The 16,872-nt window shown below is 40.8% G+C and overlaps 1 protein-coding gene across 2 annotated transcripts in view; it reads right to left on the reverse strand.

Annotated features, from left to right (window-relative positions):
• Nucleotides 1-9,200, reverse strand: part of atosa (atos homolog A) — a 36,616-nt gene extending 27,416 nt beyond the window's left edge. The window contains exon 1 of one of the 2 annotated variants that reach the window (XM_088296917.1): nt 8,481-9,200. In XM_088296917.1, coding sequence (XP_088153043.1) covers nt 8,481-8,511 — 31 coding nt within the window. In that variant the 5' untranslated portion in view covers nt 8,512-9,200. Of the gene's footprint in view, nt 1-311; nt 445-8,480 lie in introns of those variants that run through there. The other variant, XM_088296916.1, reaches the window with a different exon arrangement.
• Nucleotides 9,201-16,872: the final 7,672 nt, after the last annotated feature.

A 16,872-nucleotide genomic window follows, 5' to 3' on the forward strand; every position in this document is an offset into this window, starting at 1 on the left:
CCCGTCTGACGTACGTTGTAACGTAAAAAAATACATCCGGTTTCAGTCCTGGTTGGCTGAGTTAAATTGCCTAGTTAGCTGTTCAAAGTTACGATACCCGACCAGGGGCCACCAACTTTGGTCCTTAACGGCACCTATGGCGCATGTCTTTCATTTCGCCCTGCTGCAACACACGAGATTCAAATGATCAAGATCATTATCAGGCTTCAGAAGATTTGCTGCAATAACAGAAAGATTTTCTGTAAAAGTGAATGAATCTGTACACAGATGGGGTCAAAGCGGGTGACAGTCGCGTAACGGAAGCAAATCACCTGTTGTTGATGCCTCGCGTTGCGGGATAAAGCACCACCAGAGGAGCCGGCAAACACAATACAGGACGAGACAAGTGCTGTGCATGTCACTCTGTGTATCTGAGGCTCTTTGTCAGCGAGAGTGCAGAATCGCTCATCCGCTTGCGTGAGTCTGGGACATCTCAGGGCAGCTGTAATCTGGCCGAGGCCAGGACAGAAGGCGGGCAGGGGAGTGGAGTCGGGCGCTGAATGCCTAACGCCCCAATGCAAACGGCATTGGCATACAAACACAACAAACAACATTTGAGAACGGTGCGTGCCAGCTGACTGGCACACAAAGACAAAACTCATCTATTTCTTTTTTCCTTTTTAAAATGTTCCCCATAAGCACAGATTTGTTTAAAGAAATGGTTGTCCACGCCAAAATGCTGAAACCACTGTTACGGGATGTCATTAAAACATGCACCAGGGCATTACATCAATCGAAACTGGGCTACAATTTATCTTACAAGACGTTTCGCTTCTCTTCCGTGTAGGTGTCATCAGTTTAAAGACTTAAGAATAAGAAGCCTGTGGGTTATAAATGTACTCACAACAAGAGCAGAGAGTTGAAAGAAAGCAAGAAAAGAGACATTTTGTGTGAATTGACGACCAGGTAGAACTTGTGCTTGATGTATTTTTGACATAAATGGATGTTGATCACTCATCTTGCCTGCCTTCCAACAACAAGCAGCTTGTTGTAGCACACCAAAGGTCTTCAAAGCCTTCCCTCATTGCTAAGGTAATTAAAGCCCCATCATGCTCAGGTTCGTCTGCAGCACGAACACAACACCATTGTTGTTGGCTGTGCTAGCATACAGTTGGAGGAGAATTGGGACGACCACATCAATAGAAACAAATGAATTGTTAACACAGAAACGCAAAGGTTGCGTTCTCACCTTGCTTGTCTCCGGGAATCGGTTTAAAAAGTGATTGTATTTGAGCGACCAAAATGGTGATTCTACGTGTATCAAGTGTACTGGTACCAGAACCTTACAGGGAATTTTTATAAGTTAATTTTGTTTTTAAATGATGCAATATCATAATTTTCAAGTACTCCAAGTACTGGTACTTGGATGAAAAAAAATGCAGGGAAGTGCTACATCGCTACGTCAGACATGCAGCGTGGCATGCAGCGTGGCAGCCATAAGTTGCACAGAAGGCAGAAGCCCATCTGTGTCGCAAACCAGGTTAAATTCCCGTAAGCAATGGTTTGAACACAATAAATAAACTTAATTCAGTCTGGATGTGTACGTTGCCTCCTTTTGCTGGTTTCTAACTTAACGACAGGCTTGAAGAGTTGTACAAAAAAAAAACCTGTAGTTGAGTCGTCATCCTGTGTGATGATGTGAAAGACTCTGGTCGCGTTAACTGGTACGCTAAGCTTCGCTCTGCAAGTAAGCTAAATTGTGGGTACTCGTCCACACTAGCTTCGCATCAAAACACTGGTGGCACAAATTTGCGGCTATTGAATTGACTTGCATGTAATTGCACGGCAAGAAACTCAAGTCAGGTTTGGTCTGACCGCAGCATTATCCCAATATGAGTCGTCTTAAGATTGTGGGAAAAACTGAACAACAAAACAAATTATATAACTATTATTTCTATTATTTTATGTGTGCATTGGTGGTACAGATAAAACAAACAACAACAACAAAAAACACTGCTGGTTCTTTGGCTAAAGAGATTTTGTAACCTGATAGGCCAAACCTTCTCCCAACTGAGTCGTTCAAGTAGTCTGGGATTTTCTTGATGGGACCTGTAAAAAGCGGTCGGTTGAGCCACACAGTTCAATGCTGTAATGGTTGTTGGGAGCCAACTGTTGAACGCACACTCCCACACTGACCTGACTCATCGCTCAACCCGCAGCAAAACAAGGGGGTCAGATGACTCTGGTTATCACAGCATAAGAGCGCATGAGCAACATAAGCTTGGCCCGCAACTTGCAATAAAGGCCTGCTGCACAATCTTGGAACAAATTGACATTTTTGTGTCCTCATGGTTTATTTTTTTCCAACAATACTAATTCTGATCCTGTGAGCACAAGTTTGCCGTTTTCTTTTGAATAGATGTGATCAACACTAAGCCGACACCAGACTTAGTACATCTGCATAAGCATGAAACTGTCCTTAATGAAGGATTTCCAAAATTCAACCAGTCATTCCTAATTTTCTCAATTAACCTGACACCCGGACCCTTTCAACTTAGTTGACGACATAGCGTTGGCTACGTTTTCTTATTTTTTATTTATTTTATTTTATTTTTTTTACAAATTTTAATATGTTCAAATATCCATGTTGCAATAAATGGTTTGTCGACTTGATACACATTATCATGCATTTAGCATGACGCTTTGAAAATCTCCTGGGTGCGGCCAGCGCAACAGTGAAATCATGAAGAAGGCGGATATGGCACCTTCGAGCCACGTCTGTGACTTTTTCGGCTGTCATTGTGGTGTTTTTTTCTGATTCATTTAGTTTCTTCATTAACTAAACAATAAAAAAGGAGCGACCGATACTTAACGACAGCTCGCCAACAGCATCTTCAGAATCTGAAGATTAGTGACATCACGCACACACTGGATCAAACTGCCAGTGGGCGGACCCAGCTCATGAAAAGATTGAGTTTTCGCCATCTTTTTTGAGGCATTTTCCTTCTTAACTTAAGTAATCATTGGAATCTTAATTTTTGTGCTTGTACTCAATTTTTAGGGTAACTTTTTTTGTGCCCCATACACTTTAAGCCAAAAAAGTACTATATTATAGCACTTCCAGAAAATATGAGGAACAAAATACTTTTCACCACAGTGCTGGCATTTGCGGGCATTGTTATGCTGAAATATTACATTTTCATATTCAAATGTTTTTGGGGGTGAGAATTTATTGACTTTTAGGACACGTAATAATTCCCTTCACCTTGACTAAAGTTGCAGTTGCTCTGAAGGGGGAAAATTAGTCTCTATGCATTCATGATCAATTTTCTTGGTCATGTGGAGTGTTGTTTTTGTTCCATGAACAGCTTTGGTAATTGAGACCAAATGGTTCAATCCTGTTCTCATACAACCAGGACTCATTTCCCCCACAGGCTTTTAGGAGATAAGTGCATGGATATTCTTAACGAACTTTAACCTTGGTTAAATGCATTTTTGTTGTGTAATGCAAGAGACACACTGGTTCATATTTTCTTCTCCCTTTTCTCAAAAGGTTCCCGCGCAACAATCTCCTAACCAATTAATTTAGACGAGCAAGCCCGCTTATATTCATCACACTGTTTGCTAATTGTGGACCACAGCTTTTGTTCAAAGGTAGGTCAACCACAGGAAATATCCCGCTTGATCATCTGAAGTGTATCTCAATGTAACAGCAGTAACCTTAATAGTTAACAGATGAGGACTGGGAAGTATTTTACAGAAGTCTGAAGATGCGACTCCTAACCGGTGGGTTGCTCAGCAGCCAGATGCTTCCTTATGTGCCAATCCACACATTTGGTTTGCTCTTTTCTATTGTAGTAGCATTCCCCAAAATCCAAAGACAAGCACAGCACTCATTAAAATGGGCACTGAAGAGTCTCGCAGGACAAGATGATAGTGATTTTAGTTGACTTTTAAAAAGGTACTTGAAAATATATTTGGTTGAAATACAAATTAATAGAGAGCCTAGTAGCCCCTTTTTGTACATGCACCAAGTAGTCACATGGTTAAAATATTCTGTTAAACAACAGATGGCACACTTCTGGACAAGTCCAGACAAGTCCCCCTTCAATCTTAAGTTGCCCCGGGTGCCTCAAATGAGCGTCCCACAGTGAGAGTGGCTGCTCTGTACCGTTTCATGCTCAGCTGCTAAGTAAACAACTTCACTCAGCACTGCAAGGCCTTTCTACGAGCAACGCCAGACAAGGGGTGCAGATGAGAGGAGGATTCTGGGCAGCGAGCATTCCGACCGAGTTCACCCAAATGAACAACAGCGCACCGCTGACTGCCAGCCGTGGAGTAGACCTACCACGGTGGGCCAGCTTCTACTGGCACGAGCTGTCATAATGGCAACATGGCATTCGGCGGCGCGCCGAGATGACGCGGTCATAAACTGAAAAATGGAAATGTGTATACATGACAACATGAAAACATTGCCGCTAGTTAGCATGACAACAGCATTTTGGAGCCCTTAAAAGACCAACATTTGCAAACGGGGCTTGAGGCACATTTGCATGACAATGATTATGGTTTTGTAATGCTTCACGTAAAAGTGATGAAGAGCCCACAAAGAAGCCCTTCTGAACTGCGACGCAGTTTAACCACTCACCAAGTAAAAATCTTGGTTGTGAGTGTCACTGTGATTGAGATTCACGACCATGTACTAGAACGCGATAATTGAGCGCATGAGTCTTAATTTAGTAAATTATTAGTCTAGTTACTTGTAATAGTGTTTTTTCCCCTTCCACTATTGTACATTTCTAGACACAAGTTGGGCAATTTTATGTTTCTAGTGATCAACACTGTGTCCAAGTTGACATTTGTGCACCACTAGTCCAACTAGTAAAGAGCGATACATTAAGGAGTAAAATTGAGTAAAATCATGCAGCTGCGGCTATAAAAGATTTATAGAATTAAATATTCTCCAAATGATCCCATCGATTAATCTCATAAAACCTAGTTTTGCATCGTCAAACCACAACAAATGTGCATGTGAGGTGACTTGTCATCACATTCACTTTCTACACTGTAGTATCTTTGACTTCGAGAATGTGAGATTTTAAAAGTCAGGGCCTCGCCTGGCGAGTGATAATTGACTTAGAGCATGACAGAAGGGTTGGCTGTTTTTACCTCAGGTTATCGAGTATGAGTGTTGAGTGACTGAGTGTGAGCTGTAGGTGAATTGTGCATAGATGTGCTTATTACGCGTTTCTTTTATTACCCTTTGTTCAATGAAGCAATTGAAAGTGCAGCGGCAGCTGCGTCTATCCTTGACCACTTGCAGGGACATTACAATACAAAACTTGTGTTCTCGGGCCATTGAACCGATGACAACTGGAGTGTTCTGCAGTGTCTTACAACACAATTTGCCTCATCCCAGCATGCTTCAACAGATCATTCAAAAAGGCTTGCTTACGACTGCGCCAGCCTGAGTTGGTGCAGTGACAAAAGCAATCTGGGGTATGCCGTCAAGTGCAGTCAGGAATGCACTAATACGTATATTGGGGAATCCAAAACAACCACTGGGCAGACACTGGCTCAACACAGACGGGCCAATGCTTCAGGTCAAGACTCAGCTGTTTAGAGAAAGAGAAGCACCTCACTCTTTTGAGGACAAAAATGTGCATCTTCTTGCCAGAGCAGAAAGACTGAGGCTTTAAAGGAGTGAGAGAAGCCATCGACATGCGGCTGGAAGGACCGTCTCTAAACAGAAGAGGTGGCTTACAAGACCATTCCCCCACATATACCCAATCCTAAAGAACTCAATGACGACGCATACATGCAGTCAATAACTCCTTCAAAACCTAATATTGGCAGTATTTGGGTTTTTAAAGGCCATGTTAACGCACACGAAAAACTTGAATATGCACTTATTTGTTTTTTAAAAAAGACAAATATGACACCTAGGAGGGCCCTTTTCTAACCTGAATATTTGGTCATATAAACACAAATCGAAATACCCCAAACGGTTTGTGTTCTGTGCATGGTCTTGCTCTATCCGCAATGAAACTTGGTCTTAGGAGTACAGGAAGTACTTGCATACGGGCATCACCACCATTGAGATCCTAAGTTGAATACATTTGATTTCAGGTTATTTTCTGTCTCTAGGGCAAAAATGACACAGTGTGTATACAGACACATATTTACGTGCACATGCAGAGGTAAACAGTCACGGCGAAACTCAGAGGCAGCTTACTTTTGGAGTGAGGAGAAAACTGGATAGAATGTGTGTGCATGGCTCAGTGATAGAGTGGTTGTCTACCAACTAAAAGGTTGGGGGTTCAATCCCCGGCCAGTGTGACTATGCCGATGCGCCCTTGAGCAAGACATTGAACCCCTGGTTGCTCTAGATGCTGCGTTTTCTACCTTTGGTACTCAAAGTGCAATGCAAGTCATCTTAACGAGGATTGTTTTTGCATCTCACAAGACTGATACCATTCGTGGTGGGATGGCGTGCCTCCAACTGGGTGCATAAATAGTTGGGTTTTCCACACCTACTCAGCTTCCATTCATCAACAAACGTCATTGGGTCGAGACTCCCTCATGAATATTCCTTTCAATTGTAAAAAGATAAAAGGAGCCGCCTCAACAAGTCAAAAGAAACTGAGTTTTTGTTTTTTTCATTTATCATTTGTTGGGAGGCAAAATCATTGGGGCTTGCATTGAATTTACAGGCACATTTTAACGAGTGGTGGTCGGCGATACTGAATTAGCTAACATCACTACCTTAGCTTATGTTGGCGATCTTAAACATGCTCTTATTGTATGCCAGTTCGACTTTACAGTAAAAAGATTTCACATTATCTTCTTGTGAGAAACAATCCCAAACTTTGGACATTCTAGTAAAGACTTCTACTATTTGGCTGGATGCCATTGTGCCAAATTATTTCAACAGTGGCCCTTGCATCCACAATGACATTTGTCAGTGTGTAAAAATGTTCCAATTTGCTACAATTTTATTTTTGTAATGAAATTGTTCACGCCAATTCATTTGTTTCAGTTATGGATTTTCAATGCCATTATTTTCCAGACCTACAACAGAACAAATATTAACTCTTTGTGTACTCACTGATACCGCCAGCACTTTTCATATACAAAATAACATTTTATTTAACACAATGACAACAAATCGTGAACAAAGACATTTCTTTCTGACTCAGATGATGAGTCGTCGATGCGTCAAACTGCTGTCGTTTACTGCCAAGTACTGGTAAGGAGAAGTTAGTCAATGTCACTTTTTTTTTTTTTGCCTGAAGTATCAGCCCAATACCGACACCCGGTATTAACAGATGTAAACCGGTGCAGTTTTGCCTTACTAGTAACACGTGGATAAACTTGTTCTACTAGTGGTAACAAAATGTGTGTTGGCTATTGTGGCTATTAAATAAAAGATCAAAGGGATTACAACTGAACAATCATCATGATTTATTCTTTGGCTTAAGACCCAACGTGAGACGACTGTTCTGCTGTTTTCTGGAGTCTCCTGTATTTCTGTTAGGATCATTAATTTGTGTTTAAATTTACAGATTTCTGTCTATGTTGTTGTATTATTGCTGAAGTGCTTTGTTTGATCTGCAGCGGTTGTGAAATGTGCTATATAAATCAAGTTATATTGTATAAAAAAAAATATTTTGTTTGTACAAGGTCCAGTGGCGTGAACGTGCCACCCTCGCTGCATTGTGATTCCCGCCACCAGTCTTATAGTCACACAAAAGAACACGGCAGCATCTCGCCATCGCTCAATCAGTCGTGACCGTCACAGCGGCACATGACAGCCGCTGTCGCCATCTTGCTGTTCACACTTGACCCAGCATGCCACGCTGTATTATACAGGAGGCTATAATTACCCAAGCGTCAATGCCCTTTATATTATTTTTGCTCCGTCACATCATCATCTGCTTGTGTACAAAATAATCCCTCAAAAAGCACTTAACATGAGAGAGTGACAGCAGAGGTACATGTCACCAACACAACTGTGTGACTTTCATAACCTCGTCAAAACACACAGGGCCACCCTCGTGATTGACTGCAGCTAATCTCATTACGGCGCTGTCACCAATGTACAATCAATCACCAAATGCAGGTTTTTCCATGATCAGGAATGCAGACGGCGTCTCCAAATGAGCGCCTGGGTGGAATTAACATAATGACAAACAAGGGTGTCCCCCCAACACACGCACTTGTCCCTGTTTCACCCTCATGACTGCTGCAGACATGTAAACAGGTTGGCCAGCATAAGGCGGGTGCCTCATTTCCACAAAAGGGTTGCACTTAAAAAAATGAGAACAGAACAAATACGATGAAACTGAGCATGAGAAAATTACAGTCCCCCAATGAACACAGTAGGCAACACAATGACATCATAATGATCAATCATGAGGTTTCTTGCAACTATTCAAAACACATATGGACTTGGTGCGGTAACAGTGACATCATGTCCATTTTGGTGGTGTTCAACCTACCTCTCTCGGGCTTCATGTTGTCCAGTGTCATCGGGCTTGTTGGGTCGTCTCCCCTCTCCCTTTTCTGGACAGCAAACAGTGACCCCCCCAACACACACACACACCACCCTACCCCACAAACCGCGTTAAGCTCGGCGTGAACGACCCCCTTCGCGTTGCAGCCCGGCTGGGGTTGACTTGGCCCTATCCCGCTACAAAGCGTCGCTTTGTTAGCATGCTACTGTACTCTGCCATTTTGTTCAAACGACACCTGCGAGCCCCGCGACTAACAGCCGTGCCTCGTTCGGGATAATAATCATGGAGGTGGTTGGAAGCCAAATAAGCTTTTTGTTGAAGCGGCAGTCTATTTTGTTGACCAAAGTGGCGAGCTGGCCTATCGTGACAGCCGCCTTTTAAATTCCACCACCTGAGCCATACTTTGGTCGTAACACAGCTCGCTAACTTCAACTACGACTTGTACGTGATCAGCGCGTCTTCCTCGTTGGTCGCCATCGACTAAGCTGCTGTTGACTCCTCATTTCAAAACTTTTCTTCTCCACAAATAATAACGACAACAACAACAAAACGACACGATTCCGCACGGCTAAAGCTCACGTTTCAGTCGCGACGAAAAGCTGTTGAGCCAGTCGACTGTTAAACGGACGACTTAAGCGAACGAAGTATGGACGAAAGAACACAGAGCGCCTGCCTCGTCGTGATGCTTATTACAGTCTGACCCCCTCTTCCTCCCCCTCCTCCTCCTCCTCCTCAACACACACACACACACACACGCACACATACACTCCTCCTTCGGTTCCTCCGCCCCTCGGCTTGTCAAAACTAGTGGTGGGTCATTGCGAACGAGCAGGCACAAAGGAAAGGATCTTTTGTGTGACGATTTATTTTATGATGAAATAAAATGTAATTTTTGTTAGTAGAAATAATGAAAATAAAAGTAAAATGCATGAAGAATGTTTTTTTTTTAATATTTGGTTGGTTAATTCTCATTTGCGTCATTTACAAGCAGCACCCCCCAAAATTGGGCATCAATCATAATGCCGATTTATTGAAAAAGAATAACAATTTAAATTTTAAGTAAAATACAAAAGTCAAATAAACATCAGGAATATGTCTTGAATGTTTTCAATTAGTAGTTAATGAATTAATGAAAATTACACAAATAGAAATAAGCATGAATTGTTTCAAATGATCACATTTAGAAAATATGCCAAACATAGGTAAAATTATATATTTATATTTTGAATTTTAAATAATTCGTTAGTTGGTCAATTAGAAATAGTAACCTTTAAAAATTAGCATTGTTTTAATTTATTTCATTTATTTTCTTAAATCAATTATTGTCATGTCATTCTCCACACCGCTTATCCTGTACAGGGTCGCATGAGGGTGCTGGAGCCTATCTCAGCGGACTACGGGCGAAAGGCACACTACACCCTGAACTGGTCGCCAGCCAGTCACAGGGCAGACATAGACACTGTCACGGAGTGGGAACTGAACCCACGCTGCCCGCACACAACTCGAGCAAGTGTACCACTACACCATCAGTGACTTGGGTATCAATTGTTTTACCTGCTAATTTATATTACACCATATGGAAAGCTCTTACAGCTCCATCTGTTGTAAAATGTGCTATAAAAATTGTATTGTATTGTATATTTGTGCATTCACTTAATGTACAGATGACCCAGGGAGCCCTTTGGATTTATTTTTTATAAATCAAATGTGGGACCTGGAGCTCAAAAGTTTGCCCCCTCTGGAAAATTATTTAGTAACACTTAAAAAATGTAATAAATAAATGTTTAAAAAAAAATCAAATATTCAACTTCCATACATATGACTTTTTTTCATTTATTTACAATAAATTTGCAATCAAAATACACATTAGTTAATTGCTAAATCAATAAAAAGAAATGGATTAATAATTTTAAACTAACCAATTTTAGAGGGCACAAATGCAAAATTAATCCGACAAATATTACAAGACGCTCAATATACGCTCATTGGGTCAGATTAAAGAAAAGATCCGTCAGGCAATATTTGCCCACTGCTGCTTTAAGTAATCTTTTCCAAACACGATTGACTTCGATTTTCATTTATTTGATATTGAAATTAATTAAATAGTGCTAAGAGTTTGTAAAAGACAGAATGTTCATAGTTTGGGATTGTTTCCGGCAAGAAGAAAAAGTGCAATGTTTCTCCTGTAAAGTAGAACTGGCATACGGCACCAGCACACATATGAAATAAAAAAGAGAACACGTTGTACTGTTCAATATGAACAGTATCGTATAACATTTGTAGAACATTTGTGTACAATGATGGGCATTCTGATACTGGTGAGTTTTTTTACAACAGTGAATAACGGCTGGTATTCTAGTGGCCAAAATCAATGGCACTTGAAATTCATCAAAATGATCAAAGTCCTTTTGTTAGGGGAGCCAAAAGAGTCGATTCGAGCAGAGCCGAGCCAAAAGATCCAGGGCACTCCAAGCGAGACGGACTGCCCATCTGGAGTCAAAACACATGAGCACAGCTCTCGTCACGTGTCCCAACAACAGCCCCGCTCGTCGTCACTTCCCTCTTCTTTTTTCCTACACGTGAGCTTGCACCATGGCAACAGTCAAGCGTTTCAAAGCAAAAACTTTCAACACGAGCGATCATGTGTCTTACAGTATACGTCGTGGGCGTCATGCTCGCGATGGCCACAACAAAGAGGAAAAGTGGGCGGGTCGGCACAACAATCTTCCATCTCATTGGTCAGGCGGGGATTTGTGAGCGTGTTCACGTGCGCACGTGCGGCGAACATTTTGTTCTGGCGTATGGTTGGCTAGTATGGAAACAAAGATCGTCTATATTAATACTATGCGCTGTATAGCTTCTGTTGCTGAGTAACTTCGGCACCTATGGACACTTTGATGACACCACGTTTTGGGGATGATCAAAATACATAATGTAATAATATAATGCAATGCACATGTAATTTTGTTACCTGCAATGTTGCTGACTATTGTTGCTTCCTTTCCATTCACGTCTGAATAGCCAGGGACATGCGCTCAAGGTGGGCAAGTGACGCAATGCTGCCTCCTGCTGTCCAACAACAACACGTTCACATGAAATTATGTTTCATTTGCCCTATAAGGTCTGTGCGTTACAATTCTTTTCATAGACCCCACATAAGAGCACTAGAGCTCCAGAGCAAGCGTCGGCTGGTTGTGGACATGAGGACTTAAGGCGTCCTCTTGAACCGGGAGTCCCCGGCAAGCTCTTCCACCCACTTTATCTCAGGGCGAGAGGTGGGCTGCACCCTGGAATGGTCACCAGTCGATCATAGGATACACATAGACAAAACAATATCACTCACATTCATGCCAATTTAGGGCAGGGGTCACCAACTTTTTCAAAAAATGAGAGCTCCATCTGAGGTACTGACATTCTGAGAACACTCCACAGCTCCTTCAGTGATAGACTGTTACACCCTCGCTGTACCAAAGAGAGATTTCGCCGCTCCTTCCTGCCGACTGCTGTCAGACTTTTTAACAAGAACATTGGGTCAGGCCTACAAACGGGAGGGCATTAGTGCAATTGTGCAGTCCTAGGATGCAATATATACTACTACTGTACTTTCAGCCAATGGTGTACTTAAATATTGACCAATGATGTATTTTGTTTACCATTACAGTATTCTTATAACAGTACTTCTATCACTGCAGCATTTCTACCATTACAGGACGTTCACTATTACAGTACTTTTATCATTACAGTACTTTTATCATTGCAGTACTTTTATCGTTGCAGTATTTTTCTATCGTTGCAGTACTTTTACTATTACAGTACTTTTACCATTGCAGTATATTTTATCATTGCAGTACTTTTTACCATTACAGTACTTTTATCATTGCAATATTTTTATGATTGCAGTATTTTCAATCATTCAGTAGTTTTTATCATTACAGCGTTTCCCCCTCTGTATAATGGACAGGCATTAGGAGTGTTTCCTTACACTTAGATACGTTTATACTGTGTATATTTGCATGCTTTTTATGAATGTTTGCTGCTAATGTTATACATTAACGGCTACATTACGCCGCCGACTCTGTGTGATCTATATTTTTGCTGCTGTAACACCTCAAATTTCCCCATTGTGGGACTAATAAAGGACATCTTTATCTTTATCTTTATCTTTAATGCCGGTACCACGTTGGTGACCCCAAGCAATGATATTTGAATCGATGGTACCTCAGAACTGTGAGGCAGATGTGCTCACTACTAAATCACTCGGATGCACTGTTCTAATTATGTCCTGATATATATATTTTAATTTCGATTTTCATGATGTATTTCACAAGTAATTTCCCCATCGCAGGGGTTGACGTAACAAAGGTTAGTTTCATTTCCACACAAAAGACTGAAAAGAAAACTCCCAAGACCGTCCCAGAAAATTCATTTTTGTGACAGAGAAATAACAACTCATCCCAAAAATTACAATGAAGAAATCTGTTGTTATTTCAAAGGAGAGGCGAAGACAAAAAAAAAACAAAAAAAAACAAAAGTGGGAACTCTTTGATCTTGTGCTCTTTGTTTTCAACTCGTGTTGTTGTGCTTTGTTTCCAAACTGACACACTCAACTGTCATCAGAAGTACCATATTTTCACATGACTGGCCTTTCACAAACTGAATGGCTCCTGATAAGAAAAAGGGTCTTCACCACTGATGACAGACGGTTGATAATGGGCCCATATCCAACAAAGGAACAAAGTTTACACAAATAGATTCCAAGTCAAGCTTTACACCAAAATAAAGGTACATATGAGACCATTAGTAAGCTCCTTCATTGCTGGCTTTTTCATTTGTAACGTGTCGAATTATTTATTTATTTGTTTGTTTATTTATTTGTTGGTTCTTTTATCACAGACTATTAGGTTGTCATTTAGCTGACATGTTCTGGCGACCGTCTTTTGCCATGTTCAGTGTTTATTTTATTTTTTTATCTTTACATTACGGTAACATTGTACAAACGTTTTTGATCATTTCAAATTTTGCACATTTACATTTCTTAAATTTTAATTGAAGACAATTGTAAAAGTTCAATTTGATCAATATTTACGATTATTAATCTTGTTTGTTTGGTAAAACAAAGCAGTTTAAAAAAATGCAATGTAGTTATCTGTTATTCCAGCGGTCACTAACATTTTTGATACTGAGAGCTACTCCTTGAGTACTTAAAGCGAAGGGTTACCAGTTTGATGACACACTCCTTAAACAACAAATTTGCGCAAATATGCTTTTTACATGTGATTATTAATATCTAATGATCTTATGTGACAACACAGATCATGTTAATGATTTCACAAATATTTACATGTTCAAATGATCACTTCAACAACATTCCTAGAAAATTATCTCACATCACCGGTGAGCTATTTTTACTCATGTGGTCGTTGGAGGCTACCTGGTGCCCGCGGGCACCACCTTGGTCACCCCTGCACTAACAGTTAGCCTAGCTTCTTGCATTTCTTTCTAATTTCTTGCAGTCTGTATCCCTTGTGGCACTGTGCTGCCTTTCTTAGATCTGTCACGGTTGCGGGGTGTTGTACTGTATTCGGCACATCAAAACCACATATTATAAGAGCAGTAAGTACACCCATGCCAATATTTTTCCTCTTAGTGTGTGTATGTGGGCGTGTGTGTGTGTCTTGCATTTTCAACAATCTCTTCTGTGTGTGCCCCATTTAAGATGGAATGAATCGACTGACGATCAAATTTTAATTCATATTAAATTGTCGCTGCGAGAGACACCCCGTTCATTTTGGAGGTGATCATCAACATTTAGTCTGCATGATGCAAAAAGTCATTTTGGTTGAACGGGTACACATTCATTTAATGTGCTTTTCTTTGCTTAAATTTACATGAATGCTGCATAAATATGAATGACGAAATCCAGTCATGCTAATCTCAGATTACTGGGGTTTAGTGGAGGTCAGATAAATGAACAAACGTGATCAAAACAAAGAAGTGACGCTGTCTTTGCTAAACTCCGGTTAGTAGCTCCGTCTAGTGGATAAATGTTAATAATGGAGTCTCCCCTTACCTCCCTTTTCTCAGCCACTGTCAGCCTCTCACGATTAGAGAGAACCCTTCAAACCCAGGTCAGTGCTTAAAAACGTCACATGCTCATTTTAAAACAACTCCTACATTTATTCTGGAGCCTAGCCCAGCTGTCTTCGGGCAGTAGGAGCGGTACATCCTGAACTGGTTGACAGCTAATTGCAGGGAACACAGAGACGAACAACCCTCCGCGCTCACAACCACACTTACGGCCAATTTAGAGTGTTCTATTAACCTACCGTGTATGTTTTTGGAATGTGGAAAAAAACTGGAGTACCCGGAGAAAACCCATGCAGGCACGGGAAGGACACGCAAACTCCGCACAGGAAGGCCGGAGCTCAAACCAAATCCTGAGCCTCTGTACTGTGAGACGGACGTGCTAACCATGAAGTTAATGTCCGACCACACACACACACAGGTGGGAAAACATCCATCAATCCATTTGATGAACCACTTTTCTTGCTGAATGGGAAAGACTCCTTCACACTGCATTCATCGAACCTAGGAGCGTATGAATTTTGGTTCCCTCACCAAAAGAGGTCTACACAATGTGACAAAACTCTTTGACAGCTCCCCCCAGAGTAACGCCCACATTTTGTGTTTTTGGTCCGCACAATCGCCACATCATGACTCGGTAAACATACATTTGTCTCAAATAAAAATACACGCATATGGACATGCATACTGTTCAATGGAACAGTGCAAAAAAAACTTAAGCGTTGCTTTAATAATATGGGGTTATGCCTTGAGATGATGTGAAAATGAATACCAGAGTGCAGAGAAAATAAACGTTATAAAAATTATATGTATACATTGCTTACAATGCATACGTTCGAATCGTGGGATTTCCCAAAGGTGGCTGTGATTTTTGGTCCCCACACCACAATACAGGTTTCCCCTTCCTGATTTATGAACCCCACCCGTAGGCTTTCTCCAGCATTCCAAAACCATGCATATTATGCAGCCATAAGACAGAAAAAATGGAGAAATATATCAAAGTAAACATTTTGATTTATTTTCTTTTTCTATTAATTTCTTTCAACATATCAGGTATTGGAGCAATCCAAAAGTAATTAAATGTATTCCCGTTCCTTTACTTGGGTAGTGTGGCACTTTGATTAAATTACGAACAACTTCTACATTTTTTCAACAGGTAACTAGTGAGTCAGTCAGATGCAACCCCCACATGCGCACAAAAAAATGTCAGGCCATGAAAAATTGTTCTATCGGGTTTACCATCTGACTTTTCAGCTTTGGGTCCCCAAAGGGGTGGCACTGGCCCTGCATACAACAATGATTTATGGCTCTGAATTAATGACAAAAAAAAAATTATTACAGAAAAACAACCCTTGCAGCATTTTTGCAAATCACCGTGCATGATGGAAGTCCTTCATGGGTGAGAAACGACACGTTTTCCAGACTTTCCAGATCCTGATTGTCTTTGGCACCGTGGAGTATTTGCTTGTTGTGTGACTTGTGACCAATCTGCGCCCATCACGAAGGAACTCCTTAAATGGACAAAACAAGAGCATGGTGGTGGTGGATGCTTCGCTTGCTACCATTTTTTTGATTTTTTACAAATGCAAGACTTTTACATAATAATATTCCCTGCACTCCATTTCGTCACTGCATGACATGATGAAAACAAAAACATCGTGAAAATGTGATAGCTATGAATGTTATAGCACACTTTTCTTGTCCTGGCAGTTGGGTGATAACTTTGGGTTGTGTATTTCCAGAAACTTTCCATGGGACATTGTAATTTTTAGAACTTGACCCCCTCATAACATATTGTTTACATTATTTATTGGTTCCCTGTTCTGCTGTTTGTTTAACGTTGATAGGGAGGATTTAGATAATAGGGACGATTTAAACACCGTAAGTGAAGTCAAAATGGATGCACTGTGCCTCAGGCAACTTGAATCATGTGACTTCCGCTGACCAATCAGAAAAAAAGGAAAGTGAAGTATAATACTACATTACTATTATTAGAAATGAGGAAAATGAAATGGAAGACAACAAAATAAGAATTACAATATTTTGAAATGTTAAAATAATTTAAAAGGGTTGATATTTGGAATTTATGAGTGATTCAAAGAATTATATTTTAATTACGTTAAACTGTCCTGAGATCATTATTGACAATACAATACAACTTTGTTTATATAGTCCAATGTAATAGATATGTCCATCACATTCATCTTCTGTACAGCTTCTCCTCACTAGGGTCGCGGGGGGTGCCGGTGCCTATCCCAGCTATCTTTGGGCAGTAGGCGGGGGACACCCTGAA

The sequence above is a fragment of the Idiotropiscis lumnitzeri genome, chromosome 5 (assembly GCF_059441095.1).
Source record: "Idiotropiscis lumnitzeri isolate Australia: NSW breed Sydney's pygmy pipehorse chromosome 5, RoL_Ilum_1.0, whole genome shotgun sequence".
NCBI lineage: Eukaryota > Metazoa > Chordata > Actinopteri > Syngnathiformes > Syngnathidae > Idiotropiscis > Idiotropiscis lumnitzeri.